This window comes from Echiichthys vipera (assembly GCF_963691815.1).
Source record: "Echiichthys vipera genome assembly, chromosome: X".
NCBI lineage: Eukaryota > Metazoa > Chordata > Actinopteri > Perciformes > Trachinidae > Echiichthys > Echiichthys vipera.
Window position 1 is genome coordinate 32,399,417 of NC_139825.1, and position 27,432 is coordinate 32,426,848.

Consider the following 27,432-nt stretch of genomic DNA (forward strand, 5'->3'; position numbering starts at 1 on the left):
GTGGTCCTGGATACACTATGGATGCTGTGAATGCTATGAGAGCCGTGACAGTGAACCAAAACAGTACAGTTGTGGGCCGGACAGCAAAAAGGACGACTTGTAACTCACTATAAACCTCTGTAGAGCGGGTGATATATCACTGAAGGTTTGTTGTTGTCACCTCACCAAGTTTTACATTGTTACAATAAGAATATCAGTTATAACCACTTTTAAGGTGTGAGCCCCAGTGAATGAAGGAAAAAGACATCAGAAGAAGATCAGCAGCGGTATATGTGATAGCATGTGGGTATTGGACTGGGATCATAGCAACAGTGCAGTGTTTTAATGTGAAGCTCATGAGTCTCACCTTGACCCCGGTGAGCATGCCTGTAGTGGACACACTGAAGTCCAGATAGGCGATCATCTCTGCCGTGGGTGGCTTATAGATCTGCGGAGGCCGGCGGCGAGGAAGGTCATCTGCAAAAAAAGAACAATGCCTGTTTTACAGAGAACAAAGTAAATATTAAATTATATTGCGCAATAATGACATGCACCAGGCACTTGGAGTATTACCTTTGGAGTATTACAACTTTACTGATAAATGACCTCATGATAAGAGGTATTCACATATGGTGTAGTTTTGCCAGAGTATGAGAATATGACCTTTTCACAGAAGACATCTGACATGTCACAGGCGGAAGAGCAGGTGTAAATCATTGAATAAATGATGAATGAATTCCAGTTGACTCCATGAGGCAAAATGTTGGACAAAACACCCATAATTTGGTATCTTACCTGTGTCAATGATTGTTGGCCACGTTTTAATGTTTACAGAAGCAGCAGCCTCTTTGGAGCGCAGAGTCCTCATGAGACTTTGAGTGGTAAGAATGCATGCAGCTTTACTGACCTGGTAACAAAACACAAGCATGATCATTTGAATAGGAGCAGCTGCTTAAATTGTCAACCTTTAAGAAAACGAGGAGATACTTTATTAATGTCCCTGTTTCACTGTTACTTCACTGTTATTGTATTACACACAAACAGCCTGAAATACCCGTGCCTTGATCAAGGGTATCTCGGCAGTGCCCAGGACGTGAACTGACATGTGACTGTCAATTGAAAAAAGAGAAAAGTCAATTGATGTGGGATCCGGCAATAAGCTTTAAGTTGTAATGTGGAAACAACATGGATACTACAAAGAAATGTCTTTATATTTTATTGCTCTGAGCATTTAAACAATAGCTGTTTCCAGTATTTGTGTGACAACGAAGATTAAAGAAAAGGGATCAGGTGAGCCATGAAATATGATTTACATCCGCTCCAAAATGTAATGTTTTTTTTCTTGGCTCATGCTACCAAGTTCTGGGCACATTAGGAGAGTAGTGTCTTCATTACCCTGCTGACAGACAGACTGACAACCTAACACAAAAAACAGACAACCCAAGCCAAAAACATAACCTCATTGGCAGAGGTAATGAAAGAACAAACATGTATGTACACACCAAGTCATTTGCATGCAATAAGACAAACCAACTTACATCAATAATCATTCGGACAGTAGGCAGCGTGGCTGCAAGGTTCTGAGGGTGTGGAGGTCTGACATTTACAGGCACACATCCAGCGTAGAGACAGCCGTAAAAGGCAGCTATCAAATCAATGCCTGAGAGAAAGATGGAGTAGTTAAAAAAAATAGTGAGAAAGCTCAGTGTGAATAAATCACAGTGTGAATAAAATGTCAACACCGACAAGAAGCCAGAGGCAGAACCAACCAGGTGGGTAAAGCAGAACTACGTTCTCTCCAGTGTTGATGCTGCCTTTCTCAGTGAGCGCTGCGGCTATCTTCTCCGCTCGCTTGTGAAGCTGGACACAGGTCGCCGTGCTCACTGTTACACCCTGAAGAGCGGAAATAATGCAAAGAGGAAGAGACAGAAGGTCACCAAAAACACAAGGAGTAATTAATGTAGCAATATCATTAATCTTGCGCATTACAGTCAAAGTATGCATACTGTATTTCTCAGCGTTTGGACAGATCAGTTTGTTACCTTAGCATTAAGAAGAACAAAGAGGACGTGGTCTGCGTCTGTCTGTGCCCTCCACTGTAGAGCCTCTGTCAAATACTGATGCTGAAATTAAAAAAAAAAAATATATATATATATATATGTTTGTACTGTCTATTTGAGGGTGTGAATAAATAATATGTATACATTACTACAAAGACAACTATGGAAGGCTTATACAGGGGAGGAGTTCCTTTATAGATCGCTTTATTACTCCTTAATAAAACAAAATAAGGTGGTGCTCAGAGACTGCATACCTCAGTACACAGCTTCCAGGCATTAATTATCTCTGGCCAACGTGCAAACAATTTACACCACATACTCTTGAGCCAATCCAGCTCTTAAAATAATGAACAATAACTCAAGAGGTGCAGTAAAAACAAGGGAAAGTAAAAGAAGGTGCATATCTTTCAACAGATAAAACATGAAAAAACATGCAAATTTTTGCTTGTGTTACATTTGAACATAAGCTCACAAAATTAAACTACAATATGATATACATTAGAGCATGACAAGGCGTGGGGGGTTGGGGGGGGGGGGGGGGGGGGGGGTACCAGAAGGCAGACTTTCTTACCATCACAGTGGGCCACATACAGAGCTACATCCAAAGAGAGATGAGAGCAGAAAAAAGAGAAGAGTCCAGTTTGTTTCTTACATCTATAAAACTGAGCTGTGGCTGAGCCTTGACCATTGTTACACTGGCAGCGGGAAGCCTTCAAACCAAAATATTCACCATTATAAAACAATGTGAGCATTGGTACTGGTCATGTGTGTCCTGTTGATTCTGAACGACATGCTTGTGGCTCATTTGTCATTGGAAAAGTGGTTAAAAAGTTCTCAGATGCAGAGTTAGTGGCTGATTGAAAGTGAGAGCTACAATGTTCATGGTCATGTTACCTTCCGGACAAGATCCTGGTCTTCGATCATGCCAAGGTCTCTGCCTGCAGCCTGGGCAATCCTCTTCCCTGCCACCAGGTTGCCCACCATCACAGACGCAGGACCTACGCCAACTACAAGAGAGCCAGAGTGTGAGAGAGACAGAGGAAGGGACGGGGTAGGCAGGACAGGGCGAGACAGACAGACAAAGACAGAAGGAAAGGAGAACAGATAAAGAGAAATGCTCGTAAAAAAACAGCACATTCTGAAATAAAGCACCATTTAGACAACGGAAAACCTGTTGAAATCCTGTAAAAATCCACCATGATTTTAATTCTTACTTAACTGGAAATAGACATCCTAAACTGCATTACTATTTAGGAAACACATATGTCACAAAACTAATCCAGAGTGTTCAAGTATGTGGATTGCGTGACATTTGCTGTCACAGCTAGGAACCAATGTGGCAGAAACATTGCTTTCTAAATTCAGAAAGTGTTATGCGTGCATTATGCAACATTACTGACCAGAGACGCTTCTTAACCCTGACTGACTCTCACATGCATAACAGTCAACAATTTCTCTAATCTTTGAGGGACAGATAAGAGATGCCTACCTGGCTGCTTTTGGCGGGGCTTGGGCAAGTTGGTGACACACGTATGGGGACACATTAGGATGTTGCAGGGGTGCAGGTTGCCATCTAAGAAGAACTGCTTGGTGTCAGAGATGTGGATGCCACCCAGGGGTGTTTTAGGTAAGGTGTTAGCCGGGACCAAAGCCAGACAGTAGAGGCCCACCTGGTGGATGCTATCGATAGCCTGCAGAGGAAACAACAACAGTAAAGTTTCTTACAAAATAAACAATTACACAAATCTGTTTTTAAAGTTCTCATATTATGCTCATTTCAGGTTCATACTTGTATTTGGTATTTCTACTAAAACATGTTTATATGCTTTAATGTTCATAAAACACACTATTTGAATAGGAGCAGCTGTCTGTCCGAATACACCTGTAGTCACTCTCTGTTTGAAACGCTGTTTAAGCACCTGTCTCTTTAAGACCCGCCCCCCAAAAAAGCCCAGTCTGCTCTGATTGGTTGTTGTGACATCACAACTGTACAGAAGTCCTGCCGGCTCATTTAAAGACACAGTTTCTGAATACTGGCTGTGTGCATTTCTCTGTGGATTGAGTGTTTTGATACTGTCTTATTTTCACGTTTATACACCAAAAATGGTTACAATAAAAGCATTTGCAAGAAGATGATGAGTTAATCTACCTGGAGCACTCGGCTCATCCACTGGAAGCTGTCCTCTTCGCTGGCGTCTGGCCTCTGCTCCGCCACAATAGCTACCCTCTCATCATAAAACACTGTGACTGAAAACACAGCAATCCTGACAAACACACAAACAAATGTTTTTATTATTTATTACGTCCAGTCAAGATCAGTTTTGGGGCTGCTGTGTTTCTTTTGTACCACCAGATGTCAGTAGTGATACATAAGGATTCACACTTGACCAACGGAGGTGCTCACCATCTTTCTACACACACTTTGTGTTGTAAAGAATAATTTTCTCACCTCCCACGGTACACAGTCTTGACCGGTTCCACGGCAAGAGCAGTGGCCACCAAGTCGTCAGCGTTGTGTCTCCGCCCGCTCACCATCAGCAGACCCTCGATCTTCCCCACCACAAAGATCAGACTGCCCTGCACGCAGCCGGGGGAGGGGGGGTACACAGCGGGGTCATTATAATGAAAGAAACAGACTCATTCAAAGACAAGAGAGAGACGGATGGTCTCAAGGATGGCTCAAGTTACCACAGATGGTGTACTGTAATGAAACGGTCTTACTTACTGGGCCAACGAACCCCAGGAGTCCTGACCGCACAAATGGAATCTCCCCAATGGGAACTCCGTTAGCGTTCACTGGTATCACCTGAACACAACCACACGCAAAGGACAGAAAGAAACTAAGTAATTGATTGTATCAGCACAGTCAGGTTGTGGGAATAATCCTACTTTATACCTCAAAGGTGTTTTTGGTCACTCCAGGCAGGCCGTAGTACATGTTGCCTCCAGCGCGGGAGTTGATTATTATCTCACCTATCTCGTCTGTTTTACACAACTGAGGAGGCCCGTCTGGCTTAACAATGCACATCAGAGCTGGAGAAGCACAAAGACAACATTCAGACAACTACAGCTTTTAAAAATAGACTGAATTACATTGCACACTTTAGCACAGTTTGGTTTTGGACCACATGACTTTTCCCCTCTAGATGATAAACTTTACGTTGACATATTGCTTTTTCCTAGAAGCTAAAGATCCTAAATTGGTTTTCTTCCGATATTGCTGACTCAAAAGTATTCAGGAGCAGCATATATTTTCCGTGTAACTTCGGATATATGGAAAGTGATTCCTGTTGTCTTCTGTATTATATTTAGGTATTACAACAATTATATAAAAGTGTCAACACAGACTTGTAAAAAAAATCATCACCATCATGGAAATAAGGTTAAATAATGGTTAAAGGTCCCATATCATTGGTAGGAACATTTAGTGTTAAGTTATCTCATCTTCTTGTGTTAATGCAGATGAGAGCATTTTCCTGTCTGTGTGTCCAGGTGCTTGTGGAAAGATCCAACATTCAAGATTCGACACTCCTGTGTAAGAACCAACCAGAACCAAATTTCAAAATAAATCTTTTCCATAACATTCATATTTTCTTATTTGGCTTAAATGTCTGACATACCGTAGCTCTTTCCAAAAGCACCTATCTGTCATTTGTTTTTCATGCTTTCCTTTTGAGTCACATATCCTTTCCTTTAATCCTCACCTCCAGGCATGACGTGTCCCACATCTTGTACGGTAAGAGCGGAGTTCTTGTCCTCTGTGTTGACCCTGATGACGCCATGGCTCAGGCCGCCCATGGAAAGAATGGCACGGGCAGGGAGGGGTGTGCCCGGCACTCCCGCTCTGCACAGAGGAGAGAGTTCGATCGAACATGAGCATCTCTGTCCATCCCATCTGTTCTTACGGTTAGCCATCTGCCCACCACCCACCACAACACACTACGTCTTCATCCACCCTGCTAGACCGGTAAAAATGAAAATCAGCCTTGAGCATGTAATGCCTTTAGGTGGGACTAGAGACTTACAATAAGGAAGGTGTTTCTATATTCTTTTTTGTTTGTCTTTTTTCTCTTATATAATGCTAAAACAATCCAATACAAAAAATAAATATGGGTCAGTGCTTACATACCTGCGTATAGCTACTGTCATAGCCTCAGGGGAGGTGGCACAGGGACATATGACCTCAGGTTTCAGCCCGTGGGACTGAAACACGTTCAGGAAGGCGTCACAGGATGACACGGACCCTTGACGACCACAGATAGGGGATTCAACATATTACATTTAATGTGTGTCGTTTGAAAAAAAATTGATTTAAAAAGGCTGGTGGGTCACAAGTACTCACAGGGATTAGCACCATCAGCAACAATCAGCATACGTAACGAAGCCAGACTGGTGTCTCTCTGTTCCCGATGAGCCATCATGGCCCAGTGTAGGTCACGACACTTCACCAAAGCTATACGAGCTGCAGGAAAATAAGAGTGGCATGTCATGTCATGTTAAACATTTATTTCATTTTTACTGTTATACGGCATTACTCAAGCTGAAAGACCAGTGTTACCTTTGTGGATGTGGACCCTCTGTACCCAGGAGAGAGGACAAGCCTTCATTACTGCATAGGGAACACTGATGGTGTGAATCCTGTTCATCACAGCCTGGAAACAAACAATTTAGCGGTTAATACAATACACTGCTTTTTTTTCACATCATGGCCCAAACAAATTTTTGTTCTTTAATGACATTTACCGTGAGAACTCCGTGCCACAGGCCCATATCCTTTTTAAAGTCAAGGACATTCACAAGAGTTTCCCCTTAAAGTGAAAAGAAAGACAGAAGTAACTTCAGATTCATAACAACTGTGTTGATGATATCAACCTTCAGAAGATCGGTAATGATGACAAGCCGCGTCAGCACTTACCCTCACAGTAGTTGCAGGCCTGCGTCAGTGCTTGGCAGTGGGTCAGCATGGCTACTTTAGACACAGCCACGCCCACCACTGTGCCGTCTTTGCTGGCCTTGTACTACACATAGAGGAAAAACGAGGGAAAGATGACTACTTTATGAACACGCTTTACCTTTCATATTATTTTTTATCAGGATGCAGGTTGACTAGAGTCAGTTATGCAATATTAGTCTCCTTAAAAGCATCGACTGGTTCATGCAATCAGTTGACACACCAGTCAGCAGCTCTGTTACCTCTATATATGCAGGGTCAGTGTTAGCAGTGGGGATGTGCGGCTGCCAATCCTTGGAAGGCTTGGTCAGGTATTTTGAGTCTGTTACTACCCACTTCATTCGAGGCCAGCCTATCAGAGAAAGGCACCAGGAGCGTCTTCATTAAAACAGAATACAATGCTTCCCAAACAGTCTGATGATGGCCTGAGATTATATTTTCTACAGCAACAGTTCATAAAAGAGTATATTTTTTAAACAAGATACATTTCCAATTATTTAATGAAGTTTAATAATCTCAGAAAAAGCTTATTGACCTTTAAACTGCAGTATTTCCCCAGTGGGTGTTTTGGGTAAACCCTTCAGACAGATTTCACTGGTCAGAGCGAGACCAACACCACAGCTACCGAGCAGAAACCCCACCTGACTGATGCCTGCATCCTAAAAACACCACACACATATTCATAATTAAACAGAAATATATATATATATATATATTTCAATATTTATACTCAAAATGTTGAATAGTTTTCTTACTTTGCGAGACAGTGGTACTTCAATAGGTACAGGTATAACTTCAGCCAGGAGGCAGCCGTAGAAGGCCACCCAGAACATACCAGGGTCACTGTTGGGGTACACCAGTGCCACCTGCCAAAACATTACACTTTACATTCAGCACCTTGTTGTTGCAAATACTGCAAAACACTGTATTCCTCTGCGCTAAATTAAAGGTCCCATATTGTAAAACATGTTTTTTATTATAAAGCAGGTCGAGGTGCTCTATAAATACTGCAAAAGTATCAAAAAGCTCAATCCACAGAGAAAAGCACACAACCTGTATTCAGAAACTGTGTCTTTAAACGGGCTGTCAGGACTTATGTACTATATACTGTATAGGTAGAAAGTGCCGCTACAGAGCTGTTACAGTTGTTCACTAGCTGCAATGACAGTGCAGTATGAAGAGAGCACTGATGTGACAGACCTGTTGACACTGACCAATAATTTTTCAGGATGGGGGCTTAAAGCTGCAATTTGGCTAAAGCCTCCTGTTACTGGCTAGATTTCCTTAAGGCTGAAAACAGAACCAAGACGAAGTGAAGAAGTCTAGTTTTCTATCAGAACACTTGAATTACAATATCATGAAACATTATTATGGATTTTTTGCCCGCCTTAAAGAGACAGGCACTACGACAAAAATGTAAATATATTCATGACAGCATGAGAAAAACAATTTTTTTGTGAACTTTAAAACGTGTAAACATGTTCTAATAGAAACACAACATACAAGTATAAACCTGATAATGAGCATGATATGGGACCTTTAATTGGTTAACATGACACCTCCTTTGTCATACGTTTTGTTGTGTGTATTGTTGTGTGTATTGTTGTGCGTCAGGTCTCTCACCCTGTCGCCAGGTTTGAGGATTTGCTCGTTCTTGGTGCCCAGCTTGTTCAGGAGGGTATACGCCAGTTTCACGCTGCGACTCCACAACTTCCCTAACAGACAGAAGGTGGAGTGGGGAGGAGGAGGTTAGTAAGGAGGGCAGGTTATAAGTCTTCTCTCGCTCTATTATCTAAATGAACTCTTGAACTTTTAACAGGAACTCATTAGAACCAGCTCTCAATGCAGCAGAGTACATTTGTATATTAACAGTCTTGTGTCTCACCATAAGTCAGTGTATAGAGCGGTTTGCCTGTGATGTCAAGAGCAGTGAGGGCGGGGCTCTTCCCCTGAGTGGCACCCCAACGGGCCAACGCTGCCTGCAGGGCTGGGGGCCAGTTACTGACCACTCCCAAAGGCTCCCCTTTCACCGGCATGATCTGACGGCCCTCCGGCTTGGGTACGTTGGGGTCTGGCTGGGGCACTGTGAGAGAGACAACAGAACACTTTTAGGTATGTAACCGATTACTGTGATATCGTTATGGAAGCTTTAATTGTGCCGGTACTTATGAAGGTTACACAGCAATAACACAGAGCATTCGTAGTCAAAATCAAGATGGCAAACTATTTTGCCCTCCACATTACACTACAGCAGCACATTACAACTTCACTACTTCCATTCTCACCTTTCATAATAAAGCCCTAGACATATAACGTTACACTCCATTACTGCTTACCAGAGAGCATTTCGCTAAGGGGCTTATTGGGAATACGGTGGTCGAGTGTTTCATGAAGCCTCGTACCTTCTACAATTTCCTCTGCGTCGTCAGTGAAGAACTCGCTGAGCGGCGGCCTCTTGGGCCTCTTGAGAGTGTTGAGCAGCTGCTGGATCTTAGTGGACACTCTGCTGTTCACAGGAACTCCTACAAGTTGGATGAAGGTACAGAGGTGCAGCGGCAGGAAAACCACAAACACACACAAAGTGGCTTGAACATCCAGTGACAAAATGCTACATGTGTGAACTTCTTACCATCTCAAAGTCTGCTGCTCCTCATCCACAAGAGACTCTATTCTTTAGTTCAGATTTAATTTATAATTACTTATTTTCATACCTTTTGGGAATGAGAAGCAGCATACGTGGGTGGCAACAACACAAGGAAAACACAGTGACCACTTGGGGTAAAGGTTGTTATTTTTTGGTCTGGGATCACACGTGAGGATTCATTCTGTGCGTGGATGTTGTTTTTGTGGCTATTATTTTTTAATTATTACTTAACTACACTAATAACAATAGGGAGAGAAAGGGTACAACAGCAAACACAGAAGGCTATGGACATTATACATTAAGGAGTTTCCTTACTCTGGATATTACCTCTTCCTATCAGCCAGTCAAATACACATGTGACAAGGCAGAGAAAGATCAAGAAGAAGAAAAAGAAAGGAGTAAAGTCTGATTAATGATACGTCATTGCTGGAAGACAACACTTATTTCGAAGAGAGAAGAGATCTGTGTGTGGGGTCAGACACCGGCTCCCGCAAACACACACAAACAAATAAAAACGTAATACGGTGTAGCCTTTACCGTCCGCAGTCTCCATCATGCTTGAGCGGCTCTGACCACGGCTCATTCCTCTGACCGCGGCATTGTTGGAGGGCAGGTCGACCCGTGGGCCTCTGGTCGGAGGGGCTACGGCTGTCACATCTGGAGGGGGGGCGCTGTTGTCTGAGGGGGCTGCAGGTGAAGAGAGGGAGGACAGTCTGATTGAAGCCATTCTTAACTTTCAACATGTTTTCTAATTACAATACAAGGCACTGAATATTATGTAATTGAGCGCAATAGAAAGCAGTATCTACTCTGAAATAAAGTAAGTATGAAAAAGGGGAAAATCTAAATCCATTTAAAACATGTAATGATATTGTTCTTTTGGATCTAAATCCTTTCAGTGAACAACCGTTGCATTTGTTATCAACTAATACCAATAAAAGTAGTGGTGTTCATGAATATTTTAGCGTCCTACCAATGCGACTGTGAGCCAGCATGTCCGTCACAGCTGCAGTGTGGGCTGAGGACTGAGGCTGGTACTGGGGTTGGTAGTGAGGCTGATACAGTGGTTGGTACTGTGGCTTATACTGGAGCTGAGGCTGAGGCTTAGGCTGGCTCTGAGGCTGCGGCTTGGCCTCTCCGTGGGACATGGTGGAGGAGGCAGAAGAGGAGGTGGAGGAGCCCTGGACGGTGCGGTTGATCCAAGAGTCTGGACTCTGCAGACTGGGATTGACCATGGGCGGAGGAGCGACCACAGATGACTGCCTGCGCGCAGACATCTCGTCTTCAGAACCTGACGAGGAGTCTGAGAGCAAGAGAGAGCACAAAGTATTATATCATCCTAATTAAAAGGTAAATTATTATTTACGACTGTGCTTCTTCCTGTCCTACCTGGTGGTGTGCGGGTTTCGATTGGAGACTGGACATATGTGGAACGTCGTTTGGTAGGCATGGGCAATGCCATCTTCTCCTCCTTATGTTTAGCCAGGGCAGCTTGTACTGCCTCAGTGTGAATATCTGCATAGACATAATACACTCTGAGTTAAGAATGGCAAGTTTGGATCTGATTCAAAGCAAAGAAACAACGAAGGAATCAATGAAAACAGCTTTTAAGACTAACTAATGAAGAGCCACTCTGCCCACAACACATAGCCATATTCTGTTCTTTAATAATAATTTCGCTAACTGCTGCTTGAACTGTGTTATTTTCTCCTCTAGATCAGTGGGGTCCCAACCAAGGGGATCGGATAACCCAACGCTCATTTGTTCTGCTTCAAAATAAGCCAAGGAAAGAAACCACGGCCGAGGAACCAAGTTTAGATCCTGGTTCCTCAAGTCTAAAGGCAGGTAAAGAATCCTACAAACAAAGAATGTCCCGAAAAAAAGTTAATGCAGTGATGATGTGAACTATTGTACAATTATTATGTAAAGTAGAAAAAAATCTGATCAGATTCATCTACTAGTATTTTGTAGCAGTGTTTTTATTCAGTCAGCATACAGAAGTGTTAAGTAATGATTGAAAAGGCACAGGCAGAAGCATACTGCTTATATATGCCTATCCTGAATTCTTATCAATGTAAGCTACCCTCCAGAAATAAAAATAACAAGAAATAAAAATAATAAAAAACAAACAAAAATAAATAAAAATCTCATTTAACAGGTTGTGAAAAAAATAATAGCACATATCTGCTAAACAAAATTGTTTATTTTTTATCACAATAATATCAGAATTAAATAATCCGAGAAGGAAAAATCACTGGTTACTCTGCTCTCAGCTCATACACAATTAACACAAGATGCGGTGGTAACCAGCTTCATTCCTTTCCAGTCATTTTTGACAGCATAATTTCAGGTCTGTTTCGGTGAGGCTTTGTTGATGAAGACACAGCTAATTAAAATATCAGGAAACCACAACGGGAGGAGAGTGCGAAGCTGCGTTTTAGCCCACACATTTTCCTACACGCAGTAATAAATGCAGAGACACTTTCACTTGATGACACCCACAGGCAAATTAAAAAGGGACCACATGAACAGCCACACATTCAGACTACGTAACTAAACATGTGCAACAAAAGCCAAATGACAAATCACATCTATTAACTCAGGGGAAACCATTTCCATCAAGCACAGCTCATCACACAGCAGCAGTGGGGACCATAATTACATAACTGGCATTCTGCTGAACAGATTTCTCGGGACTAAATCCTCTTCCTAACGCACCATTGTCCACCCTCACACAGGAGCATCAGGAGAACTGCTTACACATATCTGGGAGAATGAGGGCTGTCTCCGTGGCGATAAGCACCGTGGGGTTTATGGGAGGCTAGCGATGTGTTTTACACCAACTCCAATTAACACTGAGACGTAGGCACAGTCGGGTATTATCTTTCATACCTACCTCTTGGGTTTACACATTTAATAAGTGGAATCATTAACATACATGTGTAACTGTAGAGGCAGCAGCCTCAAACCTGTCGATATTGTATTTTGGTGAACGCAGTTTTGAAGGTTGTTTAATAACTGGAGGAAGCCTGAGGAGAGGAGAGATATTTAGATTAAGGTTGTTCTGCACTTTCTCTGCAGGCCATAAAAAGATAAAGGCCTTAACTTCTTCGGTTTCTCATTACTGCAGCGATTTGTGGTTTCTTATTATTTGTTTAGGCTGGGTCTCTTAAAACTTGCGCCAGCAGCGTAGCTCTTGGGATGGCATAGCTTGTCTGTTTGTGCTGACTGAACTTCTGGATGAAATTGTGTAAAAACAGTATAGTTTCCAGAAGACAACTCTTACGGACTTGTGTTGATGTCCTGGCCTTTCAAGAAGGTCGTCCAGAAGGTCGAGCTGCATTAATTCAGTCCATTTACTACACTTGTAGGTGAACCACAAAAATTATGATTAATCATATGTGTGTGAAATCTCAATTTACTGCTCAGTACAGAGTAAACTATTGATTGTTTCAGTATTAGCTCTGACTTCATCCAAATCCATGTGTACTCTTAAATACATCAGCCCCTATGTATGAGTGTTTTCTCAGCGGATTTCCGTTCACTTCAGACACTTCACCGATGACAGCCTAGATGAAATGGCACTTTTAATGCATAGGAATTGTAGAACACTGAACAGAGTCAAATGGACGGCTCATTATACGGCAAAAAATTATTTTCTTCTCCTGCAGGCCGTCTCTTTCAACCCGTCAGTCCTACAAAACTTTACTTCTACGCTGCACACTTATAGCCCAAGACAATGCTGCACTACTTTCCCTCAGTCCAGTCTTGATACATTGCACCAATCTCAATTTGAAATCTATTTTTACTCTAATCCTCTCTGTGTCGAATCCTCCTCCCCAATCTCCATCTGAATCCTTCAATCAGATAAAATGCATTCTCTTACTGGTACAGATTTTCTATGACGAACTCCAGCCAAACAGACTTTAGATTTGTCAGCTTGATATTTAGCATACTGGAGCGTGAGGGAGGCAAGAATTTTGAAAAGACGAGCAGGAAGAAAGGAAAGAAACAGAAGGGTATGGACCGGCCTGGAGGGAGGATGCTTTTACCGTCTGAATCTTGGCTAACAGACACTCTAACATCCTCCTCACGTGCCCTGTGCTCTTTCAACAACTCTACTGATCTGTTTTCGTTTTGTTTTCGTCAACATCAGGTTCTCCCCTCCAGATCAGTATCCCCTCTGTTCTCCTCAAAACCTCCTCACACATAGTCAAGCAGAGGAATCATTCTGTTTTCACAGACTGGGGGTCCTCACTGTGGTGCTTCGCAGCTGCAGGGCTTCACTGCCGTCTGTCTGTCTCTCTCTCTAACACACACACACACACACACACACACACACACACACACACACACACACACACACACACACACACACACACACACACACACACACACACACACACACACACACACACACACACACACACACACACACACACACACACACACACACACACACACACACACACACACACACACACACACACACACACACACACACTCTCTCTCTGCTTTAATTGGTCCCTTTGAAGCAGCCCAGTGTCTGAGCTTAAAAACAGGCTGGCTCAACAAGTGAAGCCGATGTGGGCTTCAACGGTGCACAGTTATCCGAGAAAAATATTATGTCTCCAGTGCATCAGAGGTGTTTTACATTTGGGGAAAAGGTGAAGCTGAATGTTGTTTTTTAAAGATTATTTTTTGGCAGTTTTCAAGCCTTTTTATTAGATAGGACAGACAGGAAATGGGGTGAGAGAGAGCGGGGGTGCCGCTACCTCAAGGTCATTCAGCTTCTTTACATGGGGAGACTGCTCTAACCACTCAGCCACCGACCGCCCCAGTGTAGTTTTTTTGATGCTGGAGTTCTGACCTGATCTGTAGCGGTCATCCCTGGTTCCTCCACTGCGATGCGTTCTGCGGGAGCGACGTTCTCGGTAACGGGACGAGCTGGACGGGGGAGGGGCGTGGCTGGAGGAGGAACTGGGAGCAGGATACTGCACGGCATTCTGACGGGGCGGTTCCACTGTCAAAGAAACATAATTCATTAACTGTATTATTAACACATAAGAATCTTGCTTATTTGCTTGTTTCTGTCGCTGCCTGAAAGCGATCGATCTCCAATTTAACTTTTGCCTCTTTGAAATCGATGGAAAGCCGAAGTCCACAGAAGAAGAAAAAAAGACAGCTTTACTATTTCTGAGTCGCTAAAAGTGAGAACTTTTGATTTTCTGGAGAACAATCATGTACTTAACTTTAACAGGATATCTGATATGGGACTTTTTTATCTTGATTACCAAACATTATATGTGTAATTCATTGCACAATTAAATGCCTTGATTTCATTATTATGGAATTAGACTAACTTTATTTGGCTGGTTATTTTGTATTTTTCTTTCAGCCTTTCCTTCTCTTGTGTTTATTTTGTTTATTTATTATTATTATTATCATTATCACCTCTGGTCCCAATGAGGTCTATTGGTTTGTCTGTTTATCAGCAGGATGGCAGAACAACTCCTGTAACGGTTTTCGTGAAACTTTTCTTTTCATGAAACTTGGAAGAAATGTGTTACACGGGTCAAAAATCCCTGAACCCCTGAAATTTCCGTGCAAATCCCAATCATGGGGCACATTATGTTTCAGTTTGGTTATAGTCAACATTGCTAGAGAGGACATTTGTGACGCATTCATGTGGTGAAAAACTAGTTCCGGACTGGGAATCTTTGAAAATGTCAGTAAATGTGATTTCTACTATTGCTGTACGCTATATATCTTATAATAATAATATCATATTAATATCACGTATAAAAGGCCTGCACACAGTAAACACAACGGCTACATTAGGTCACAGATGAGGGTGATTCGTGCCAATCCCAATAGAAAATAGCAGATGAAATCCTATCACAAGGACACGGTCACATTCAGTAACTTGATGAACAACAGGAAACATTTGATTTTCATCAGTTAGATTTTTTAGTAAATTCCTCCGGCTACTTGGTCATCAAACCATCCGATTCTTCACGTGGAGATGGAGCTAATAATTCATCATCATCACTCCACCATCAGTGGGATGAGGAGAGATGGGCAGAGAGATGGTAACACTAGGAGGCAGCAGTGAGCGTCATCAGTATTTACATAACATGTACTGCAAACTACAGATTAATTACATTTCCTGCAATCATTCTGTAATGAAATGAAATACAAATAAATATTATACAAATAAAAATTCAAATAAATATTAGATATATATTTTATAAATACAGCATACGTATGACGAACTCCAGCCAAACAGACTTTACAAATACCAAATCAGTGGATGAAATAACTGATGGAAATAAGACACTAAAAATCATAGTACAGACATGGCATGGTATTTTCCTTTGTGTATAACCGGAGGAGAAAATGAAAGAGAGATAGGTAAAAAAAAAAAAAGCAAAAGAGGTGATTTCTTTTACCTGGAGTATGGATGATGTAAGGAGCCAGGAGTTTGGTCCTTTTCTTCTCATAGCCCTTTTGTGTAATGTCACCTGTAAAAGATCAGAGAGAAGAGTGACTTCCCATACCAACTGGGCACAATTAGGCGAAGTGCAATCAACTTATATTGAATAAGATTAGAATATACATCATTTCACTCACATTGCCAGCAGCACTAACATCTTTACATAACAGATATTTCTATATTCTGGATTTTAAAAAGTGTCATTTTAAGAATAAAAACTGACTCAGTAAGGGCATAATTTTCATAGTTTGATACACTGAACACTTCTAGACTGAACTACATTCTCTGGTGTGTCTGGATGTGATCTAGCAGCACATTTCAAACACAACAATGGCGATAGAGCAACAGAGAGGAGAAAACTTTGTGAAATCAAGCCCTCCTTGTAGCACAGTCGGACTGGGTCCAGACATCCCAGCTGGAGAGAAAGCATACTGTTAAGTCACAGAACAGAAAACGATCACCCTACCACCTGCCAGGGAGTGGTTCTCTCAGATGGGATTTGTGGCAGCCCATGAGGGTCGCTCTTTTTTAGGTGAAGGATTATTATGCTCAGGGGGCAAATTACATCTCCTTTTATTAAAGGAGTCTGAGACCTCTGCATGTATTAGAGGATAACCCAACCTCAATAACTAACTCATCTGCCAGCAAAGTATTGTCCTTACGTGCTACGTCCTGCCTCTCAGCTCTTACATAGCCATATGATGCATCTAAATGTATATAACTATAAAAAAAAAAACTACTGACCACAAAAACAAAAGAAAAAACTTTGTATAGGACAAGATGGAAACACAGATGGATTTACAACGTTGTTGCAGTAATCTCCAGGGATGGCTGTGGCTCAGTTCCAGCCTCAACAACAACAAAACAAGACTAAATTTGGAAACATATGGATGTGTGGGCGAGAGACACGAGGATTCAGAGAAACCAAGAGCAAACAGACAGACAGATAAACGGAGGATGAGAGAGGTGGGGGACATGAGGGAAATGACGAGCGCGCGACAGCCCATCTGCATCTTCCTCCACCACCACCAGACAGAGCACAGGGCCAGCTGAGCTTCTCCGCTGGCCCTGAAGCGAGACAGTGACTGCCAAAGTCTTCTGTGGGCAAAACTGTTCAACTTTCAAACACGTACCAAAAAAACATCTGGAAAGCCTGCAGTCACTTTTCTAGTGCTGAGCTGCAGTGATGATTCATTCAGTATCTCCACCAAAGGCTGCTCCGGCTGCTCTCAAACAAAGTATGTGTAAGAATAAGAAACTAAGATTAAACAAGCCTGCTGCTGTCTGTGTAACAACGCTGGGATGTTTCCACCCTGTATGATGTTGGCCAGTCTGATTTTGTGACCAGCAGTAACTATTTGTATACTTTCCTGGAGCTCTGACAGTTAATCCCTGATTACAAAATTTGACTGCGGAGACGCACAGTGATGAAAGGTTGAAGATGTTTGCCAATGTCAACTCTTCCCAAATACACAACAGAGGAGAGTTAGATTAGATGACTGATTTTTGGGCATGCACACACACACACACACACACAGCATACAGTATAGTGCAATCCTGGGGCTGGGAGTTATAGTTGACTTCAGTTGCAATAGCAATAAGAATATACCACCATATTAAAGGATAATTCTGCATTCTACAACAAATTATTGTTTACCACGTTTTTCCCAAACATTAAAATACCATATTTTATTATTATTAATCCAGTTTATGTAATGTTATGATGCTATGATGTTATGATAACCCTTCTCTATTCCCCTTTATTGTCTCGTCTTATTATTTTTATTATTATTATGAAAAATATTATCAGTATTACTGGTAGGATTGTTTTTCTTGTTTTTGCTTTGATTTGCTGGATATGCATGGAGGCCTATGTATGTAGGTACAGTAAGTGTTCATGTTGGTGGAGGGTAGGGATATACTGACATTGAAAAAAAAAGAATCCAACATATTATTAGCAAAGATAAATTTACCTTTTCATGAAAAAAACAAAAACAAAAACATTTAATGTATGGTAGCTACTGAAGTATCCACAGATACAGCAAGGCTTAGGGACTCACTGTGCCTTCCAAGTTTATGCTGAACATAAAAACATGATGTATAAATGTATATATAAAAAGGAATATATATAAAAGATTCCTGATTGAAGACTCCTGGTCAACCCCCAAGGTCAAGAATAGAGTTTCATTGTCAACAGTTTAGTCAGATTTTCTAAACCACTTTATATGTGAGATGAAACCAAATCTGAACATGCACAATATTTGAGTGATAATATTTAATTGTACAATATATGCGATCTAACATCTTTACAACTATCGCAGTTCTTGCACGTCTACTCAGATAAACCACTACACTGATGACACACTACAGTAGAGTGGACAGAAATGAGAGCGCTGCTCATGTTTGGAGGATATAGCCTAAGAGCCCACTCCAACACAATATCTACTTTAAGGACAGAAAAAAAAACACTTCCATAAGTAATGCATGAGCGGTACAGTTGGCCTCGCTCATCACATGATTTATTTTTAGCTCATGTGAACAGGCAGTTTCTCTGCAGAAAGACACACATGGAGAGAGAGAGAGAGAGAGAGAGAGAGAGAGAGAGAGAGAGAGAGAGAGAGAGAGAGAGAGAGAGAGAGAGAGAGAGAGAGAGAGAGAGAGAGAGAGAGAGAGAGATATGGAGTCAGTGGTGGGGGAGGGGCTGGCATGGCATTAAATGAATCTCAAAGTAATCACTCTTCCATCTGGATGATTTGAAATGCATCTGTTTTCAGGTTTTTTTTTTATTATTGCATCATCAGATCCAGGCTCCAGCAGTAGAAGCTGAAGAGTTAAAACTCTTTAAAGGGCTGCATCCAATAAGTGAGCTACAGTGAAGAGAGCTGCATAATATCAGTCAGGAAATGAAAATGTGGCAAAACTGACAACTTGAATATGAGAAAAATGTATATGAGAGTATACCAAACCAAAGATGAGAATCAGTCAAAGAGACCTGCTTGAGAGGCAAAGCGTGGCTCCACTGAGGTGTTGAGGGCCTCACTCATTAACCCACTTTCCCCCACAGTGACCCGTCTGTCCTGACGGTGGAGGTCACTACAATAAAAAACATTTCAGCGACCAGTACAACAGTCGGGCTTTTCACGGAGCTGCCACAGCTATCCTCTTTTCGTCTCGGTTTGACAAATGCATTTGGCGAAGAAGACTTATTCACCTCGGAGGGTATGCTTTATTTTTCCACAGTGTGAAGAGAGAAAACATCAAAGCTGTGCCTCCTCGTACACTCTTGCACTCGCTAGCCTGGGATTATTTGAATCGCAGCGAGACTGCTTTCTCCTTCTACCCCACGGGCACTCCATCTGAATAGCAATTAGATACCAACCTCCTATTCTCTTTCCCTGCTTTTTCCCTCTCTCTCTCTCTCTCTCTCTCTCTCTCTCTCTCTCTTTCTCCCTCATCGCATCTCACTCAGTTGCTTTCTCAGGATAACAGTTTGAACATGTCCCACCCGTTCGCCAAAAATGATCAAACAGGTATTTCTAGCTGATATCTCACAGAAAACAGGCAACTCCAGCCAGATTTGAAGATAAACCACCAGGCAACACCACTTTACAGTTCCAAGTCAGATCTTCAAATGTAATTAGCCAGTTAAAATCAAGACTTTAGTTATGTGACGAGAACATATTAAAGTCCAGAACCAAGAATGACAAATGGGACCCCCTTTGTTTAGTACCATGCCATCTCTGCATTTGTTGATATGAGTTCAAGTGTGTTATTGTCATGGGGTGGGGTGGGGGGGTTGTTTATTGCCAAATCAACCTTCCCAGAGCCTCAAGAGCCAGTACATTTTTATCCATAGAACAAACAACCCACTGAAACCTCCCAGCTGCCTCACTTACTTATCAGGCCAATGCATCCCCTTCAGCCAAAGATCACCCACTCACTGTGTCCACACACACACACACACAGACACACACACACACACACGCACATGCACACACACACACACACACACACACACACACACACACACACACACACACACACACACACACACACACACACACACACACACACACACACACACACACACACACACACACACACACACACACAGTCTGACCACAGCTACAGGACACACATGTATGTTCCAGACAGTATTTCATATTTGTCTTCTGACAGAGTTTTCTTGCTGAGTTGGCAAAAACAAATGCAGTTTTCTTGTTAGGAAAATAAGAGAGAGTCTAACATTGTCACAAACTGTACTCACACTTTGTAGAATATATATATATATAGTCAGAGTGAAAAGTGGTTTGACATTTAAAGGTAGGATCATATCTAATCGTATGCATATGTGGCAGGGCAGGTGTGTCTCTATGCATGTGGGTACTTGCTGTCTGCTTGTCAATGATCCAAAAATCTCAGGGGAGGAGCAGACAGTTCAGAGTTCAAGGACTGCAAGTTTTTCAAAAAGAACATTCAGGTTACTGTGTGATTGATGCTCAGGATGACAGCGTAGACAAAATTCAAAACTTATTACATTTTTAATCACCCACTAAGCAGCCATATTTTACTCTTATTTCCCTTTAGGCAGCTTTATTGTAAAAATCATCTTTTGACAAACTTTCCTTCCAGCTATAATGTCTAAGTTGAGTGAAACTTTCAAACCCAAGACTATATGCAGTGTAATGGTTGCATCATTGCATTACCTGACATATTCTTTGGTATCTTTGGACTCACTAGAAAGAGTCACAAAAAGTGCTCCACTGCCTCCAAAATTTCCTTTTATCTGTGCTAAGGTCAAGACGGTTAAATGTCTAAAAAACTGTGCCAGTATGACATAAACCAATACCATTGTGTTTCTATGTCAATAACCTTATAATAAATTAAAATATCCTTGACAGCCAACTGAATGAACTTGTTCCACAGACAGCTGTTTCAATGGTCTGCATATTGTATGTCACATATACACATCGAAACGTTAGTTTCCACGCTGCTCAAGCAGGCAGTGTGGCTGCACCAACCTGTTCACAAGCGCGCCAAATAGAAAGCAACAGGTTCTGCAACGCACACACGCTGCTGACGTGTGCGGTGTGGCCCGGCTTTTATTGTCTATTATATTCATTATGTATATTACTACTAGACTAAACTCATGCTGGGCATATAAGATAAGAGCTAACCAAATATGGTCATTCCTTACCCATCTACCAGAGGCAGACTGGTCTACCTACGGAGGGGTTTTCCTGTCATACAGGGAGACAGAGAGTTGAGCTATTGCTCTGAATGAGAACGTGCTGCCTTGATCCTGTTTGACGTCTCCTGCTACTACTGCTATAATTACTCATATTTCCATTATTATCATCAATATTATTATTATTATTATTATTACTGCTATTATTGTTACTATTCATATCATGCTAGTATTTCCACTGCCACAATTATTCTGTTATCCTCATGGTTGTTAATGTTTTTATTGTGGTTGCTATGCATCTCTTGGTTTCCACCCCCCCCCAAACCGGCCAAGGTAGTTGCCCTCTCACCATACAGCCTAGGGCCTGTCACACATTCCTCCCACAAAAAGGTTTTCATCACCACTGTTTCTAAGTCACTGTTTTCTGATGCTGCTGTTACAACTTGCTGTTTGCTCAAGGGGGAATTGTTGGGTCTCTGTTCATCATAAATAAATCAGAGTTTGGTCAAGACCTACTCTATATGGAAATACTCTAGGTGTCCTGATATAACTTTTGTCATGATTTATTTGAACTGACATTATGTAAAATACCCTGTACTTTACTGCTTTTAGCACTTATGGATAGATGCTAAACGGTATTGTGTTGTCTTGGTACCTGTTTAAACTATTTATTCCTTCACCATGCATAATCTTTTCTAAGGAGATATACATGAACACATATTGACTCAAGCAATAAAACTGGTAATGCAGGCATTGGTGAGTGCTTTAAACCCTAGAGCCCACACACACACACACACACACACACACACACACACACACACACACACACACACACACACACACACACACACACACACACACACACACACACACACACACACACACACACACACACACACACACACACACACACACACACACACACACACACACACACACACACACACACACACACACACACACACACACACACACACACACACTTTCTCTCCCTCTGGAGTAACAGGCAGGGTGTGGCCAACTCAGGTAACAGAGTGATTCATGTTTCACTCCACGCACTTGTTAAACTCAACTCCAACAGGGAGCGACTACACGCGCGTGCGCCCCTGTTATTACCAGTAGAAGTAATAAGAGGGGTTACAAAGCACAACAGCAAAGTGCAGCGAGTTAACCGAAAAGAGGAAGTGACTCAGACGGTGTTTCCCTTCCACCTTGAAATTTTCTGCTCTCTGTGCACAGAAGACAGAATGAAAGAGGAGGGCGAGGCAGACACACCTGACACACTACACTTTACACACACTCCAACACTTAGTGGCAAAGCTGGGTAACATAACACCTACAAGAGAATATTCTCCTGTTGGATTTACACACTGGTATGAAACATCGTGGAGCAGGCCAAGCGATACATTTTATTTTTTATTTGACGCTGTCACTGAAGATGATCCAGTGAGCAGATTCACCAGTCAAGTCAAGTCAAGTTTATTTGCACAGCCCACTTTCACACACAATGTCTCAATGTGCGTTGCAGGCCCACAATGGAGGCACGGTTCCAGCCCAACCGCTCTAAAAGGACAAGAAAAAAACAACCTCAAACACAGCACACAAGGCAAAAAAAGGAATTTAAAGAGGCGATACCTCCTCCACAAAAACACTGAGAATATACCGCAACAGGAGCTATAGGTGGGGAAAAGGCATTTATAAATAATGAATGGAAAGATTTTTTTTACAGACAGGCATTATAACCCAACAAGATGTTTGTAATACAGTCATGTAGTATACAAAACTAGTTTCAGAAAATTGCTCCAGAGAATAATTCCAAGGAAATAAGTCCAGTATGAAATTTTTTTTATATTAATATCAGTTGTGGGTGAACTTCTTTAACACTCATACAGGTTTATCACGAGATGTCAGGGAAATACAATATGGTCACGTACTTTCAAGAGTGCCCGGACACCTTATTGTGAACAGGTTGTATTTTTGCTCCAAATTCAAGCAAGAAACTGCTACGTCTTCTCAAGATTTGGAGCAGAATTTGGAACGGTACATCTTGTCGACATGTTATGATGGGGTAGCAGAAACCTCATGTTTCCCCTGTAATGGTTTTAACAGCTTAGTAGAACGCTCCATTGTGTCAGTGGGCATGCGGCTCCAACATATGGCCTTTCTAATCTGTTGAGGCTTCATGGAGAATTCACAAAGTAAAAGTGTGTGTGTGTGTGTGTGTGTGTGTGTGTGTGTGTGTGTGTGTGTGTGTGTGTGTGTGTGTGTGTGTGTGTGTGTGTGTGTGTGTGTGTGTGTGTGTGTGTGTGTGTGTCTGTGTGTGTGTGTCTGTGTGTGTGTGTGTGTGTGTGTAAGCGGGCGGGGTGGGGGGTGTTGGGGGCGGAGCGTCAGGGTACCACATGGGACATGTCCATAGCAACCAGGTCCATGTGGTGCTGCAAGAGGGAGATGTAAAACCACACTAATGATAAAAGGCCAGCACTGAGAAGAGTGAGATAAATACATTGACAGAAGGAAGCTGTTTGTCAGTCAGATAATTGAGTCATTTGTCAGGAAAAACTCAAAACATTCAGTGGTGTCAGCTTCTCATATGTGATGATTCACTTATTTTTCTCATTAACAGAATGTATTTGAGTTTTTGGCTGTTGATAAAAACAAGCAATATGAAGATGTCCTATTTTGATTAAGGCAGCCACAAACAATTCTATCTTGATTAATCTGCCAGTTATTTATTTGAGTGATAACAATTGACATGGCCCTTACAAGTTCCTAGAGCACGAGGTGACGATATTCAATTTACAAAAATATTAAACAGAAGAAAGCAGAAACTCCTCAAATTGGAGAAGCTGGGATTAAAGAATGTTTGACATTTTCATTTGATAAAAGGATTTAAGAGGCTATCAAAATAGATGATGATTAATTAACTCAGTGTCTCAGACTGAAAGTTTATTGAAATATTAACGCACTGTCAATTACACAATCATTACTCCTGAACTGACAAATAACAAGTACAAGTTTGGTCCGTGTACAGTAACATGTAATAAGATAGGAAGAAACCTGGATTAAACGGCAGTGGACTCACTGCTGTGCAGAGTCTGAAGCGCACACTACATGCAGTCTGACTGCAGCTACTTCAACTTGGCATTTTTTAATAATTCAGTGAACAGCACAGTGACCTGACCACTACTTAATCCTCTCCCTCCACCACTGTCATTTCTTTGCGTTGTTTATTTTAGCTTCCAGCTGCAGAAGTAAGAGAACAGTTCGATCAGAGGAAGGTTGATTTGAATTACCAGAAGGTTTAGTGAATCCCAGCTTTAAACCCAGAAGAGGTTGAGAGCTCACCTGCAGTTTGCTATGGACTTGAAAGTGAGGTGCTTCAGCTAGCCAGGCGACAGTGCGTGTCTGTGTCGGGTGTGCGCTCAAGTCTAGTCTAAATTATTCAGTCTTTTTTGTAAACAAGGCTTCAGTGCATCCTCGGTGTTTATGCCTGTGTGGGTCCATGTGCATGGTGAAATTAGACACATAGGGTGTTATATAAACATAAGATGTTTTTTGTTTTTTTAATCCTGTTGTGTTTCTGTGTGACATTGGTGGCAGAAGAGTCCTTCTTTTTGTGGTGTAAAACCAAGTCTGTGGCCTGCAGCACTGGCTGGAGATCAGAGTACAGCTCCTTTCCAACAGTTAATGAGCTTTTAAATAGACAGGGTAAATCAGCTTCCTTCCTGTTCCTGTCAATGCTGTGTGTACACACATGCATGAATAACTGCTTGCATAAGCGCAGTGACACATGTGCACAGACACACACACAGCCAGTGTTTTCCAGCCCATCAGTCCTAATTTATGCATTTGGTGATATATTTTTCTTATTGTCAACAAATCCCATGAAAATATCAGCAACCAACTGATCCTACAAACAAGTATTGTATCTAAAGCCTGATATAGAGTAATTCCCAGCTGCGGCTGGTGGGCGACTATGCCAAAAATTAAGAAGACCTTTTACTGATACAAAAATAAAACCTGTTCTAGGAAGAAACACTGAGAAAATTGTGTGTCAATAAAATGTCCACAGACACAGAACAGCTCATATTGTCCCTTTTTTTATCAATATCCTCAAAAAACATAACGATTGATAAATGAATGGTTTCAAATGTTTAGGCTTACTTGCAATATTTAATTTCAAACAATTCCATTTAATTGAACTTTCAACAATTAAAAAATATTTTTTCATAAAAGCGCTTTAGGTCATATGCACCAGTATTGATCCAGGCTGTCAGGCCGCCACATACACAACAGTGGGCTACTTTACTGGGTGACATGTTCCTTTGTAATGAACTAACAATTATTTCCATTCTCAATTAGTCTGCAATTATTTTCTAAATGTATGTCTAAATGTCTAAATTGTTTTTACTATAAAATGTCAGAAAACAGTAAAAAAGTGCATGTGAAGAGTTTGCTATTTGTGCTAAGAATCTGACGACTCAACAAATTTATCAAATTGGCTTCTGATTAATTTTGTCGAATGGATTCATTGATGTTTCAGCTCTTGATCCCATATATATCATCCAGCTTCCATAAATACTCACTAGCGCACTAACTGTATATTCAGCTACTGTAACGGCTGAAAATACTCAAAACAAATGCACTAAAAAAAAATCAATACATTTGTGAACCATTTCAGGAATGAATGGACAGACGAGGTTGTGAAGTTGAAATGTATTGATAGTTGGCCTGATGCATCGTTGGTTTTAGTCTTTTCATGGAATTGTTGTCAATAAGTAAAGCATTGAATAACGGCAGCGTGACAGAGAGAGAGAGAAGGCAGTTGGTGTCAGGATGGGTGGGTGAGGGAGAGAGAGAGAGAGATCCCCAGCAGCAGTCCTGGCCTAGTGTGACTCACAGGCTAAATGAGCCAGGCGTGTTGCCCCCTGATGCTCTGTGACCTAGATTGAGAGATGCAGGCAGGACCGTAATCTCTAATTTCTCTCCCTCTCTCTCAGTATGGAACAGGCTGCGGAGATGAAAAGCTGTCTCTCTGCAGCAGCGGCAGCAGCAGCATCTCAGACGGGCGACTGGATGGATGCTAGTCACTAGAAAATCCAAACATCCACTTATCAGCTGGGCAGTTACAGTAGAGAACAAGACGGCAATCAATGAAGGAGTAGTTACTACATGTAGCTGTGCGATCTGTGCAAAACTGTCCGAGTGCTTTACTGGGGATGTGATACATTTATACTCATTTAAAGGGCCTGTGCAGATGGCATGCTGTGTATCATTTGAAAAGTATCAACACGAGTGCTGATTTTCAACGCCATGCCATGCTAGCTGCATTCCTCTGGGGACACAGTGACAGTCTGTCTATCAGCTACTATTGCATGGATTGCCAAGAAGTTTGGTACAGACATTCACGTTGCCCAAGAATTAATTGTAATAACTTTGGTGATCCTTTAACTTACTCTCTAGCACCACTGCCGGGTCAAAATGTAAATGTGACCAATACCTTGCTTAGATGAATACCATTCCCATCAGTCTCAGCTGTACTTTGTTTACTGCTTATTATCAAATTTAAGCATGTGAACAAATTAAACTAAGATAGTGAACACGGTAAGCACTACAGCATGTTAGCATTGTAATTGAGAGCAAATTAGCATGCTGACCCTGCATTTAGTAAAAGGCAGCACTCACCAAAATACAGCCTCATAGAGGCATGACTGTAGGGGACCAAAAACCTCCTTGCTTTAAGACAGCGCAGGGGACTGCATTGACGTGTTGTTTAGGTAGATTTAGGTTGTTTAAAATATCACAGCAGCTTCTATTGTGTCTTCCATCATTGTGAGGGAAACGGTAGAAATGCAGCTTTCATGTTACAAAGTAATCTAACAGGAATGTGCACTTGCATGTATGTGATTGGCCTGTGTAGCATTGTGTTGGATTACGTGTTGCATGCAGATGGTTAAGAAGCGAGACAGTGTAGCTCAGTCAATTCCTGTATTTGCATCACATATGTTTCATCACAGCCTCACCTCTTTAGGAGAACGTGAACACAGATTATGACCGATCCCTTAGCCTCATAATCACTGAAGTAAATATTGAACTCATTTTTCACAAGCCACA

At 41.7% G+C, this 27,432-nt stretch overlaps 1 protein-coding gene across 1 annotated transcript in view; it reads right to left on the reverse strand.

Annotated features, from left to right (window-relative positions):
* The window catches only part of dip2bb (disco-interacting protein 2 homolog Bb), a gene marked incomplete at its 5' end in the record, with an annotated part of 39,477 nt that overhangs the window by 7,885 nt on the left and 4,160 nt on the right, over positions 1-27,432 (reverse strand). Inside the window, 28 exons of the mRNA XM_083939925.1 lie at positions 347-456; positions 775-886; positions 1,518-1,639; positions 1,749-1,872; positions 2,022-2,102; positions 2,934-3,046; positions 3,529-3,730; positions 4,189-4,303; positions 4,489-4,616; positions 4,765-4,845; positions 4,936-5,072; positions 5,744-5,883; positions 6,169-6,283; positions 6,382-6,501; positions 6,598-6,691; positions 6,783-6,847; positions 6,955-7,057; positions 7,233-7,342; positions 7,526-7,649; positions 7,746-7,856; positions 8,614-8,705; positions 8,876-9,073; positions 9,393-9,512; positions 10,172-10,321; positions 10,608-10,937; positions 11,024-11,149; positions 14,505-14,657; positions 16,087-16,158. Of these exons, the coding sequence (XP_083796051.1) occupies positions 347-456; positions 775-886; positions 1,518-1,639; positions 1,749-1,872; positions 2,022-2,102; positions 2,934-3,046; positions 3,529-3,730; positions 4,189-4,303; positions 4,489-4,616; positions 4,765-4,845; positions 4,936-5,072; positions 5,744-5,883; positions 6,169-6,283; positions 6,382-6,501; positions 6,598-6,691; positions 6,783-6,847; positions 6,955-7,057; positions 7,233-7,342; positions 7,526-7,649; positions 7,746-7,856; positions 8,614-8,705; positions 8,876-9,073; positions 9,393-9,512; positions 10,172-10,321; positions 10,608-10,937; positions 11,024-11,149; positions 14,505-14,657; positions 16,087-16,158 (3,548 nt within the window). The remainder of the gene's footprint in view (positions 1-346; positions 457-774; positions 887-1,517; positions 1,640-1,748; positions 1,873-2,021; positions 2,103-2,933; positions 3,047-3,528; positions 3,731-4,188; positions 4,304-4,488; positions 4,617-4,764; positions 4,846-4,935; positions 5,073-5,743; positions 5,884-6,168; positions 6,284-6,381; positions 6,502-6,597; positions 6,692-6,782; positions 6,848-6,954; positions 7,058-7,232; positions 7,343-7,525; positions 7,650-7,745; positions 7,857-8,613; positions 8,706-8,875; positions 9,074-9,392; positions 9,513-10,171; positions 10,322-10,607; positions 10,938-11,023; positions 11,150-14,504; positions 14,658-16,086; positions 16,159-27,432) is intronic.